Source organism: Pipistrellus kuhlii, unplaced genomic scaffold (genome assembly GCF_014108245.1).
Source record: "Pipistrellus kuhlii isolate mPipKuh1 unplaced genomic scaffold, mPipKuh1.p scaffold_m20_p_7, whole genome shotgun sequence".
Lineage (NCBI taxonomy): Eukaryota > Metazoa > Chordata > Mammalia > Chiroptera > Vespertilionidae > Pipistrellus > Pipistrellus kuhlii.
In genome coordinates, this window is record NW_023425573.1 from 26,365,826 (window position 1) to 26,379,028 (window position 13,203).

Here is a 13,203-nt window from a genome sequence, read left to right on the forward strand (position 1 = left end):
CTGAGCCATGCTGGCTGGGCTTAATTTGGTATTTTTGTGATATGAAATAATTTCTGGGACTAGCACCCTGATTTGTGACATTGCATCTACAGTAGAGATCCAATTTAGAAATCTTGACTTGAGAGGACCTGTAAGGGACCAGTGTAGCAATGGACTAGGGCTGGGGGCCCCCTGTGCCTCTGGGCTTTAACTCCAGTCAACAGGTTAACAGGAAAATCTCCTTCTCACAGCCAAGTTTACTCTGGCAACATCTCTCTCTGGGCTGCCTGAGGTGCAGGAGATCATGGGAGAGGGGGTTGAAGCCTCAGGGTTCGTGGTCTACTGTCTCACTAGCTGTGCAACCTCAGGCTAGTTGCTAACTTTTGTTGGGTCTTAGTTTTCTTATCTGTGAAATAGGCATAATGATAAGAGAATTTAAAGAGATAGTGCACACAAAGGTACTCCGCAAAATGAGATTAGTTCCCTCCCTGTACTCCTGTTTATGGCACACCAGCCACTAGTAACTGTACTTCCCTCGGCTCCACTGCCCAACAGCACTGTGACCCCCTCCCCCCGCTGTTGGCATAAGGAAGAGAACTTGCAGAACACCCTGGGTGAGCTATGGATGATTGTAGAACCTCTGGGGACAAACACTGACCACCAAGAAGAACGTCACACGCTCCATATCAGCACCTGCCAAGCTTGTTTCAGATGGAGGGCTAGTTCCTGGGCCCGTTCCAGGTCTGGGGAAACCTCACTCCAACCTATTGCCTCTAATCCCCACTGCTTTTACTTCCATTCTGCTGCTTCTCACTTCTCCAAAGTGCCCTTTGTTTGTTTGTTTTTTCAAATGGGAATTTTATTTTTTATTTCAAGAAAAATGATTTTATTTTTTTTATTTTTATTTTTAAAATATATTTTATTGATTTTTTCAGAGAGGAAGGGAGAGAGATAGAGAGCTAGAAACATTGACCAGCTGCCTCCTGCACGCTCCCTACTGGGAATGTGCCCACAATCAATGTACATGCCCTTGACCGGAATGGAACCTGGGACCTTTTAGTCCGCAGGTCGATGCTCTATCCACTGAGCAAAACCGGTTTTGGCAAGAAAAATGATTTTAAATATAATAATGCTACATGCAATAAACATCATGTTTTAAGAAAAACGATCTTAACTATAATAATACATGCAATAAACATTAATATATTAAGAAAAGTGATTTTAAATATAATAATGTTACATGCAGTAAACACCAATTATTCAAGAAAAACTATCTTACATATAACATTACATGCAATAGACATTAATATTTCAAGAAAAAAAGGATTTTAAGTATAAAAATAGTACCAAAATTGTACTAACATAGTATGACATCACAAAAGTTGCAGGAAATATTAAATATCTGCAAATAACAGGATTACTCCTATTATATTCTAAAATATTATTTTTTCCCTCAGGCTCTATTTTTGTTCATCAGTTTATGTTGTTCATTATATTCTACAAATGAGTGAGATCGTGTGACATATATTTTTCTCTGACTGGCTTATTTTGCTTAGTGAGCATAATGCTCTCCAGGTGAATCCATGCTGTTGCAACTGGTAAGAGTTCTTTCTTTTTTTTTTTTTTTTGCAGCAGCATAGTATTCCATTGTATAGATGTACCACTGTTTTTTAATCCACTCATCTGCTAGTGGGTAGTAAGGCTGTTTCCAAATCTTAGCTATTGTAAATTGTGCTACTATGAACATAGGGGTGCAAATGTCCTTCTGATTGGTGTTTCTGATGTCTTTGGATATATTTCTAGAAGTAGAATTATTGGGTCAAATGGGAGTCCCATTTTTAATTTTTTGAGGAAACGCCATACTTTTCCCCCCAGTAGTTGCACCAGTCTGCATTCCCACCAGCAGTGCAAGAGGGTTCCCCTTTTTCCACATTCTCCAACACATATCATTTGTTGATTTGTTGATGATAGTCATTCTGACAGGTGTGAGATGGTACCTCATTGTCATTTTGATTTGCATCTCTTGGATGATTAGTGACTATGAGCATGTTCATTTCATATGTATCTTGGCCTTCTGTATGTCTTCTTTTGAAAAGTGTCTATTTGGGTCCTTTGTCCATTTTTTTATTGGATTGTTTATCTTCCTTTTGTTAGGTTGTATGAGTTCCCTATAAATTTTGGAGATTAAATCCTTAACGGAGATAACATTAGCAAATATGTTCTCCTATGCAGTGGGCTTTCTTGTTGTTTTGTTGATGGTTTCTTTTGCTGTGCAGAAGCTTTTTATTTTGATGTAGTCCCATTTGTTTATTTTTTCTTTTGTTTCCATTGCCCTAGGAGCTGTATCAGTATGTCTGATATTTTGCTGCTTCTGGATTCTTCTAAGATTTTTATGGCTTTCTGTCTTACATTTAAGTCTTTTATCCATTTTGAGTTTATTTTTGTGTATGGTGTAAGTTGGTGATCTAGTTTCATTTTTTTTTTTTGCATGTATCTGTCCAATTTTCCCAATACCATTTATTGAAGAGACTATCTTGACTCCATTGTATGCTCTTGCCTCCTTTGTCAAGCTTGGGTCGATTTCTCGGTTCTCTGCTTGGTTCCATTGGTCTATATATCTATTCTTGTGCCAATACTAGACAGTTTTGACAACAGTGGCTTTGTAATATAGCTTGGTATCTGGTATTATGATCGCTCCAACTTTGTTCTTCTTTCTCAGAATTGCTGCAGCTATTTGGAATCTTTTTTTATTCCAGATGAATTTTTGGAGAGTTTTTTCTAGGTCTGTGAAATATCCCATTGGTACCTTAATTGGGATTGCATTGAATCTATAGGTTGATTTGGGTAGTATGGACATTTTAATGATGTTAATTCTACCAATCCATGAACATGGTATATGCATCCATTTGTTTATGTCTACCTCTATCTCTTTTTTCAACATCCTGCAGTTTTCTGAGTATAGATCTTATATATCCTTCATTAACTTTATTCCTAGATATATTAATTTTTTTTGTTGCAATGGTAAAGAGGATTGTTTGTTCAGTTTCTTTCTGTGAGTTCATTATTGGTGTATAAAAAAGCCATAGATTTCTGGGTGTTAATTTTATATCCTGCTACATTGCCAAATTCATTTATAAAGATGGAGTCTTTGGGGTTTTCTATGTACAATATCATGTCATCTGCAAATAATGACAGTTTTACTTCTTCTTTTCCAATTTGGATGCCTCTTATTTCTTCTTGTCTGATCGCTATGGCTAGCACTTACAGTACTATTAATATAATATGTCCAACAGGAGTGATGAAGGTGGGCATGCCTGTCTTGTTATTATTCTTTGGGGAAAGGGTTTTTGTTTTTGCTCTTTCCACTGAGCCAAACCGGTTTTGGCTGTTCATGTGATTTTTATCTTTCAATTTGTTTATGTGATGTATCACATTTATTGATTTGCAAATATTGTACCAGCCTTTCATCCCTGGAATAAATTCCACTTGATCATGGTGTATGATCTTTTTAATATACTGCTGGATGTGATTTGCTAATATTTTGATGAGGATTTTAGCATCTATGTTCATCAGGAAAATTGGCCTATAATTCTTTTTCTTTGTAGTGTCTTTATCTGGTTTTGGAATTAGAATAATGCTGGCCTCATAAAAAGAGTTTAGAAGTGTTCCCTCCTCTTGGGTTTTCTGAAATAGTTTGAGGAGTATAGGCGTTAGTTCTTCTTTGAATGTTTGGAAAAACTCCCCTGTAAAGCTGCCCAGACTTGGGCTTTTGTTTGGGGGGAGTTTTTTTAAAAATTTTTATTACTGCTTCTATTTCAGCAGTGGTTATTGGCCTATTCAGATTTTCTGATTCTTCCTGATTCAGTTTTGGGAGATTGTATTTTTCTAGGAATTGTCTATTTCATCCACATTGTCCAGATTGTTGGCATATAGTTGTTCATAGTATTTTCTTACAATCCTTTGTATTTCTGTGGTATCCAGGGTTACTTCTCCATTTTCATTTCTGATTTTATTTATTTGGGTCCTCTCTCTTTGTATCTTGATAAGTCTGGCTAATGGTTTATCAATTCTTTTTATCCTTTCAAAGAACCAGCTCTTGGTTTCATTGATTTATTTATTTTTTAGTCTCTATGTTCTTTCTTTCTCAAATCCTCCAGAGACCATCTCTGTCTACAGGCTAATAGGATTCCAACTTGAATTGCCCCCAGAAAAAAATTGTCCTCAAGTGTATCAAGATATTTTCAAGGGGTAAAGCAGTTGCTTCTGCCTGGAGGCCAATTGTTACTTTTAATCTGTTTTGTGGCCTCAAGGCAAGGCGTTTTCCAATAGGGTGTGTCAAATGTCTTCTCCCAGGCAAGGCAATTGTTTATGTGGGAAAGACGTTCTCAGCTGTGTGAGGGAATGACTTAGCACAGGCAACTTGTGGTGTCTGCCTTCTGTGCTTTATCCCTTTATGCCCCAATCCTGGGTTCTCCTCTCACAGCTCTAGTCCACTTCACCCTCCTTCTGCCAGAGCACAAGGTGGGTGGCTAACAGGGAATTTTTATGCATTAGCCCTTCAAGAAGTTGCCTGAACTTTCAGCTGCCACACCCTGGCTGACAGCTAGATATTATGTGGATACCCTCCTCATATTTGGTGCTTGGGGATTATATCCCAGAGTTCTGAGTGGCACCTCCTCTCCCCAACTGAGATATCTCTCTGGGACTTCAGTTGCTGTTGGTGGGTGCCCAGCCTCTGCCCTACCTTCCAGTCTCTATGCATCTCCATCTTTGGTCTCTGGATATCAGGGTACTCTCCTGTGAGTCTTCTGTGGATTATTCAGGAAGCTTTTCTGTATTTCAGTTGTAATTCCATATTATTCCTGGGAGCATGTCCATGCAGCACCCACCACTCTGCCGCCATTTTAATGTTCACACCAAGTTCCTTTTGTCATTCTCTTGTATGGGAGACCCAGACTCTAAATGAGATATGTTTTGGGTGCCTTCTTCACAAACTTCTCAAAGACTCTCCCAAACACAGCTCTCACTGATGAAGTTGGAATGGCCCCATTAATCCTGCCTCCTTTTATTTTAGCTGATTGGACCAGAGATAAACACTTAACCCAAGGATGGCCAACCAGATTCTTTTCCTTAGAATTTTTCTTTCTCTAAGAGATACAGAAAGAAGTCCTAATTGGCTGTGGTGAGCCAAGCTGAATGGTCACTCTGGTTAAGGTTGTCAATCTAGGTCATATGCAAGCACACAGACAGAGAGAAATGCTGTTCTGAGGAGAACAGGAGAACAGAGTGATCCGAAAAGAGGGTCCTGTGACCCTGAGAAAAGGAGAAAGTGGCTCTGGTTCCGGTAAAGCTGGGCTTCTCTTATACTTAGGTTCTGTGGGATTTCAGCATCCTTCACTTGACCAAATTTGAGTTACTTTCTGATCTCTGTTATCAAAAGCAACTGACCAGTGATTGAGATAAGGATATCTACTCTTGTCACTTCTGTTCAACATTATAATAGAAGTCCTCGCCAGTTCAATAAAAGAAGAAAAAAACAAAACAAAACAAAACAAGGCATGAAGATTAAAAGGACTAAAACTGTCTTTATTCACAGATGGCGGAATTAGTTGTGTGCTTAGTAAATCCAAAGGAATAAACAAACAATTACAACTAATAAATGAATATCAAGATCAAAGGATGCAAAAAGTAATTGATTTTAAACATCCTACTTATAAATAGTTGAAAATGAAGTGAATAAACATCGACTTTAAAATAGGATAAAAAAAAAACATTAAATACTTGTGAACAAATGTAATTAGAATATGTGTAAATCCTCTATATTAAAAACAACAAATCATTGCTGGATTAATTTAAATGGAAAGCTAGGATATGTTCAAAGATTGAACAATTTAAGGTGCCAATATTCAGATGTTGTTGATCTCCAAATTTATCTCTAGTGACAATGTAATCTTAACCAAAATCCTAACAGACTTTTTTTTTGGACATTGACGAACTGATCTAAAATTTATATAGAAATGCAAAAGACTTCAAATAGCCAAGACAATCTTAAAAAAGAACAGAGTAGGAGGGTTTTACTAGCAGATTTTAAGAGTTAGCATAAAGCTACAGTTATTCAAGACAGTGTGAAATAGACATAAGTAAAAACAAGTAGATCAATGAAACAGAATAAAAGTCTGAAAAGACCCACATGTCTGCATCAATGGATTTTCAAAAAATAGCACCAATGCAATTTATTGAGAGGAATGGAAATTCTTTTTAATAAATGACATTAGAGCAAATCTTATGCATGTGGACCACAAACCTAAAAGGGAAAGATAAATTATAAAACTTCTATATTTTTATAACCTTGAAATAATCATATATTTCTTTAAATTTTTTTTAAATATAAATTTTTATTGATTTCAGAGAAGAAGGGAGAGGGAAAGAGAGATAGAAACATCAATGATGAGAGAGAATCATTGATTGGCTGCCTCCTGCTCGCCCCCTACTGGGAATTGAGCCCGCAATCCGGGCATGTGGCCTTGACCAAAATCAAACTATGGGGCCCTTCAGTCCGCAGGCAGACACTCTATCCACTGAGCCAAACCAGCTAGGGCCATATATTTCTTAGGTTGGAAAAGAACAAATAATAAAAGAAAAACATTGATAAATTAGTCTTCAACAAAATTTAAAAAATTCTGCTCATTAAAAGACAAAAAAATTAAGAAACAATTTACAGATTGATAGGAGGCATTTGCTATATATATCTGACCAAGAACTTGTACTCAAGATATATAAAAAACATTGCAAATTAAAATAAAAAATAATAGGCAAAAGACTTAAATGGGAACTTCACAAAAGAAGACGAATGGCCAATAAACATATGAAATGGCTCTCAAAATCACTAGTCATCAAGGAAACACAAATTAAAGCTGCAGTCAGACACAGTATCCAGAATGGATATAGGTACAAAGACTGGCAATCCCAAGCACTGGTCAGGATCTGCAGCAACTGGAACCTTGATACCTTGCTGGTAGGAGTGTGAAATAGTATAATCTTTTTGAGAAATTATTTGCCTGTCTCTAGTAAAGTTAAATATACCCATGTCTTAAGATCCAGAGCTTCCACTCCTGTGTACAAACCCAGATAAATGAGTGCATACGTCCACAGAAAGACTCCTCTAAGTATGTTCATGGCAACTTTATTTATAATAGTCAAAAACTGAAGACCACCCAAATATGTATCAACACAAGGGTGGATAAGCACATTATAATACTTCTCAGCAATAAAAAGAACACACATCCATTAATGAGTCTCAAAAATATTGTGTTGAATAAGTAAGCCAGACACAATAGAGTTCATTCTGTATTGTCCCATTTACATAAAGTTCAAGAGCCAGCAAGATTAATTTAATGGTGACAAAAGTCAGGAGATGGTTATGTCTGAGAGGGTAGGACATTGACTGGAAAAGGGTGTTAAGGAGCCTCAGGGCACAATGGTTCTATGTCTTGGTCTGCTTGATGGTCAGTGGATGGATATGTATTTAAAAATTCATTGCTAGAGACAAATTTCGCCCTCCCCCTCTCAAATTCATAAGTTGAAGCCATAACTTTCAATGTAATGGTAATTAGGTTTAGATGAGGTCCCTTTATGGGACCCACATAAAGAAAAAAAGAGCTTCTTTCTTTCTCTGTCTGCCATGTGAAGACACAGTGAGAAGATGGCCATCTGCAAGCCAAAACAAGAGCCCTCCCAAACACTACCATGGTAACACCCTGATTACTGCTGCCTCCCTGTATTCTTCTTTATTTCTTACTATGGTACCAATTTATTAGAGGGACAGAAACAGACCTGGTCTAAACAACACATGCATTTCCTAGCTTCTCTTGTAGGTGTAGATGGCCTCCATGTGACCTGGTTTGGCCAATGAAATATAAGCACTAATTGGTGGGGGGGCTTCAGGGAAGCTCCTTAAAAGGTCAGACTAGGCTGACAAATGTCCCTCCTCCCTCTCCCCCCACTTCCTTGGCTTTCTTTTTCTCTTCCACCTGAACTGTGGCTGTGATGGCTGGAACTCTGGTAGTCACCTTATCAGATTTCAGAGTAGAAACTAGAAGGAGCCTTGGTCCCTGAAGGCTGTCACAACCCTCCAGACTTCTTCACATAAGAGCCAAATAGGCCTGTGTCGTGTTCAGTTGTGCTATTTGGGCCTGTTGTTATTGATATAAGCAGCGAAATTTATTCCTAACCAATATAATACCCAAATGTCCAACAACAGGAGCATGATTAACAAACCACAATCCAATCATACTGTAGATCATTTTATAGCCACTACACGATTATGTAGAAAAACATGTAGTAACATAGAGAGATGTTTGTGACATTCCATTAAGTAATTTGCAAGACTGGATGGATAGTATGATCCTGTTTTATGAGGAGAAAATATGTATAAGGAATATAGAAAAATAGAAAACAAGACTTGAAGCCAATACAATAGATTAAAACCTCTCTCAGTGGTGGTGATATAGTGATTTTTCTTTTTTTCTGCTTCTCAATGTATGTAATATCTATAATTTCCTAGTTTTGTGATAGAAGAATAACAATGGGGTTATTTTTTAAAAAGAAAATTGTGTATTTTTAAAACATGAACAACTAAAAATTATCCCCCCCTTTTTTTTAAAACACAAGACACCCTTGTCTCCCACCAAGATTTTGCACAATATCCCTGCTCCAGCTTGTCATGAACCAGCTCCTCATGGCTCCCTGAATCTCACCTCGTTCTCTTGGCTCCTGGGTCCGTTTGAATTTCTATTGGCCAAAGGGGCGTTCTGCTCTGGGAGAAATTCAAAACCGGGGGCTCTTTTACAGATTTTCCATTTTCCAGTGAATCTGTGACATTTAAGAAATGTATCAAGTTAGAAAATGTGCATTTCCCCTTTTCAGGCAATAATCTCTGACTAGCTGAGTAACAATTATCACCCTAACAGGGGAGGGAGGGGAAGTGAAGAGGGGTGTCCTTCCTCTCACACCCCCGAGGGAAGAGGGGATGTGATTCTCGGGTTGCCTCCTGCCCCTAAGGGCTTCCGGACTGTGAGAGGGGGCAGGCTTAGCTGAGGGACCCACCTCCAGCGCATGAATTTTCATGCACTGGGCCTCTACTATTACATAATTTACTTTCTGCCAAAACCGGTTTGGCTCAGCGGTAGAGCGTTGGTCTGCGGACTGAAAGGTCTCAGGTTTGATTCTGGTCAAGGGCATGTACGTTGGTTGCAGGCACATCCCCGGTAGGGGGTGTGCAAGAGGCAGCTGGTCGTTGTTTCTCTCTCATCCACGTTTCTAGCTCTCTATCTCTGTCCCTTCCTCTCTGTAAATAATCAATAAAATATATTTAAAAAAAAAAAAGAAAGAAAAAGAAACTTGGGAAACTTTCCAAAGTCTGAGGATACAAGTTTTAAAATAATAATAATAATTTACTTTCTGCAGAGTGTCCAATCACTCATAGGTGCCAATATTCAAATGTCAATGCTCTAGGGTGATTTCAAAGGGTGCCCATTTAGCAGATGAAACCGGGAATGTCCTCGCCTCTTAGAGGCCCAAATCACAAACCTTGAACCCAGAGTGCAAGTGTCTGCTTTTATTGTTAGGGAATTAGGAAGGGACTCACTTTTTTTTTTTTTGTAAATAAAAATCAAAACTGCTTCACATGTTTTCTTTTGTCATGGGTTCATTTAGAACTGGGTTCATTTTTTTCCAGTTTTGTAGAAAAATAGACCAATCCATATGTCCCAGGAAGATGAGTAAGTCTCATGACTAACTCATATTCCTAAAATTACTTAAGACAAAGACATATGTTTTACTCCCAAAGCATAGCATTCCACAGCAGGCTGATGCCAGGAGGCTGTTAGTCTGCTCCCCTTGGACTCTGGGTCAGGCATTGCTGGGCTGTCCTGGGGAGTTAATTCCTGGGCTGAGTGTGGGGACGCGGGGGAAGGGATAGGAGGAGAGGGTGAAAAGAGGGAGTCACTTTAAAAATAAAACCGTGAGTCTGCTGAAAATTTCCGGTCTGTACATACTAGTAAATGGCATCTTTGGGGCTGTGACAGTCTACCCAGGCACCAGCATTCTCCACTCGGCTTGGAGGCCACAAACGTGAGGCTCTTTCTCCAGTGACTCCATTTCCTTCTCCAGCCTCATCTCACACACAGCCCCATATCCATCTTTTCTCCCGCTCAGAAAGCCCCACCCCTGATCCTAGGCAGCTGATAGCTCTTTCCTCTGATGTCATGCTGTCCAATGGGGCAGCCGCTAGCTATTACACACTTGAAACGTGGCTAGTGTGACCGAGGAAGTAGATTCTTCATTTTTAAAACTTAAATTAACTTAAATATAAAAACTGGTACTTCAGTCAGCTATTGGGAAACTTTGAAGGATATGTGGAACAATCTGGGTATGTAAATCACTTTTCCAGCTGTACATTTTATGAAATCTAAATCCCGATCAAGCCTTTCCAATGAAAATGAGAGGGGCGGTAAGTATAAATGACTCACCGGATTTCCAAAACATACTGCAAAAAAATTACAAAATGCCTCACTACTAATTCTTATATTGATTATTGACTATGTGATGGAATAATATTTTGGATTTATTACATTAAGTAAAATGCATTGTGAAAATGAATTTTACCCACTTCCTTTTACTTTATTAATGTTGTCACTGGAACATTTAAAATGACATGTGGCTCGCATTATATTTCTGTTGGACAGAGCTGCTTTACCTGTTTCTCCATCTGCACAGGCTTTGGGACTAGGAGAATCTGAACTCCAGTTCAAGCTGCAGCTCACTAGCTGTGTGCTTTGGGGTAAGTGTTTCAATCTTTCTGGGCCTCAGTTGATCTTTTTTAAAAATCTGTAAAATGGGTATTGTAAGGATACCCTTGAAATGCTAGCCTGACATAGTAACTATACCTAAAAGTACGTAGCCAAGTTAGCTCCCATTGTTCTCTCTGGCTATGTCCTTACTCATCCTTTAAGACTCATCTTTCCTAACCCCACCAGAAGGGTCTAATTCTTTGTCTTTTCCTCTCGTAAACGTTGACATGTTGTTTGCCATAAAATGACATCATCACAATCTTGTGAATTCCTCCTGGGCAGAGACTCCAACTTCCTTTTAAGTTTTTTAACTTACGGAAATTTTCCAAGAAAAATTGGGGGAATAATATAATGTACCTCCACGACTGTCATGTTTCAATCATTGTATTTTTCTTGCTGGCACGGTACTTGACATGTGACTCTTAGTGTTTTTGGCAGATGGCAAATAACCACAAATTCTATGCTATTCCTCCCATCAAACAGTGGAGTGAGTTTCTCCATCTGGTTTTACTGGGCTGGTCCCATTAGCTGCTTGGACCCAAAGAATGTGGTAGAAGTGACTGTGCAGGATCTCAGGCCAGGTCTCAAGGCCTGGTAGCTTCCACTCTTGCTCTCTGGGAAGCCTGTTGCTATGTGAACAGAACAAGCTAGCCTGTTGGAGGATGAGAGACCATATGAAACAGAGTCAAGCAGTCCCAGCTGAGTTCCCCCTTGGGCCAACCAGAGGCCAACAAGGCTTTCCTTAATCTTCCAAACCCAGATAAGCCAAAGCCACTAGCTGACTGCAAATGTCAAAGTGGCCCAGACAGAGGAGCCATCCTACCAACCCCCAGAATCATCTTACCTAACAATAGACAAACATGTAAATCAACCACACCTCTGCTATGTCCACAGCCAATCAGGAGTGAGTATGCAAATTAACCCCAATGGGAGGGGCCGGGACACTTGCTATGAGCGGGATGGAGGGTGGCAGCAGGAGCGGTTTATTCTATTCATAGCTATAGGAGTGGTCTCAGAGGGAGCTACAGGAGTGGTGCTCTGGCTGGGAGTGAAGACTTGCAGGCTCCTGGGCGGCCGGGAGCAAAGCCAGAGGAAGGAAGGCCTATTCTTGCACAAATATCGTGCAACGGGCCTCTAGTGAGAAATAATAAACATTGTTTTGTCTCTGTGATTTGAGGGTGGTTTATCATGTAGCAGAAGGCTACAGGTTAGAGTTTAAGTAAGGAGTCATTGGTTGAGTTAGTGAAGCCACTGGATTTAACACTGGATTTGTCCATTTAGTGGCAGTTGCCACCCCCCAGGGACAACACCAGCATGCTGCCCACTCAGCCATGTGAACTAGCCACAAGGAAGAGAGTCCGTAGCTCTCACACCCCCATTTGTAAATGTTGCTGAACTTTATTCTGCTCAACACACAGTCTTTGAGCAGATGGAACTGTGCAAAAACTGGATTAAAAGATTAAGGGTTCCTGCTGCAAACTCTTCTCAAGGTATTCACCTCACGTATTTTCAGAACAGCAGAAACTCTGTGACAGCGAAAAGATAGGACAGAGCCTCATGCTCCCAGATGTCCTTAAACATAGATAGCTCCAGGACTCGCTCCAGGGATGTTTTGTTGAGTCCTAAAACCAAACGCCTTTTAAAAATCTATTGTATCATTTGGGTCAACACTTTCTCCTAAAGTATTCACATCAGACTATTGGAGGTATTTGAATTCTTTAGATAATGGCTTCAAAATGTTGGACCTGTCCTTGACCATTTTCATTGCCTTTTATGCTCCTTTCCTCTAATTAGGGCTGCTCAGCCCTGGTGATCCCAGCGGGTGTCAGGGAGCAGCTGTGACAGCTGCCCCTCGTACTGACCTGCCAGGTGCCCAGCGTTTGGCTCGGGAGTGTCTCTGGCTTTGCCTTTGCTTCTGCGAATTGCAGTGCGATTGAATGTGGAGTTTCTCTGAACTGGGTTGTAGTAAAGGGGTTCTTTGTCTTGGATCAGGTCGGCGTGGGGCATTTTCTCTTCTGAGAGTAACTCAGGTCTCACCTTGGCTGCTCCATTAGCAATTTCCCATGGACCATCCGCTGGTTTTTTCTGGTCAAAGTCCTTGGTCTCCATGGAAATAGAGCTGGTTGTTTCTCAATAGAACGACAGGAGATCAGTAAGCTCCCCAAACTTCACCAGTTGTTGAGTCCTTTAGAATGGAAAGAGAACGGTTCTTTTCAGTTAGGATCATCAGGTTAACCATTCCATTCAGGGTATGTTTTCCACTCCTATTCAAATTTGATGAAATTTGGGATAATTTGCACATCCTGGGAGCTGCATCTTTGTCAATGAAAATTACAGTTTAAACCACTGCAATTTGGATGCATTCATGTATCAT

At 39.7% G+C, this 13,203-nt stretch overlaps 1 protein-coding gene across 3 annotated transcripts in view; it reads right to left on the bottom strand.

Moving 5' to 3' along the window:
- The window catches only part of NGEF (neuronal guanine nucleotide exchange factor), a 91,350-nt gene that overhangs the window by 54,880 nt on the left and 23,267 nt on the right, over positions 1-13,203 (bottom strand). For 2 of the 3 annotated variants that reach the window (XM_045575257.1, XM_036420617.2), the window contains exons 2-3: positions 12,692-13,014; positions 8,736-8,850 (exon numbers count right to left, since the gene is read on the bottom strand). In XM_045575257.1, the coding sequence (XP_045431213.1) occupies positions 8,736-8,850; positions 12,692-12,938 (362 nt within the window). In that variant the 5' untranslated portion in view covers positions 12,939-13,014. The remainder of the gene's footprint in view (positions 1-8,735; positions 8,851-12,691; positions 13,015-13,203) is intronic. The other variant, XM_045575256.1, reaches the window with a different exon arrangement.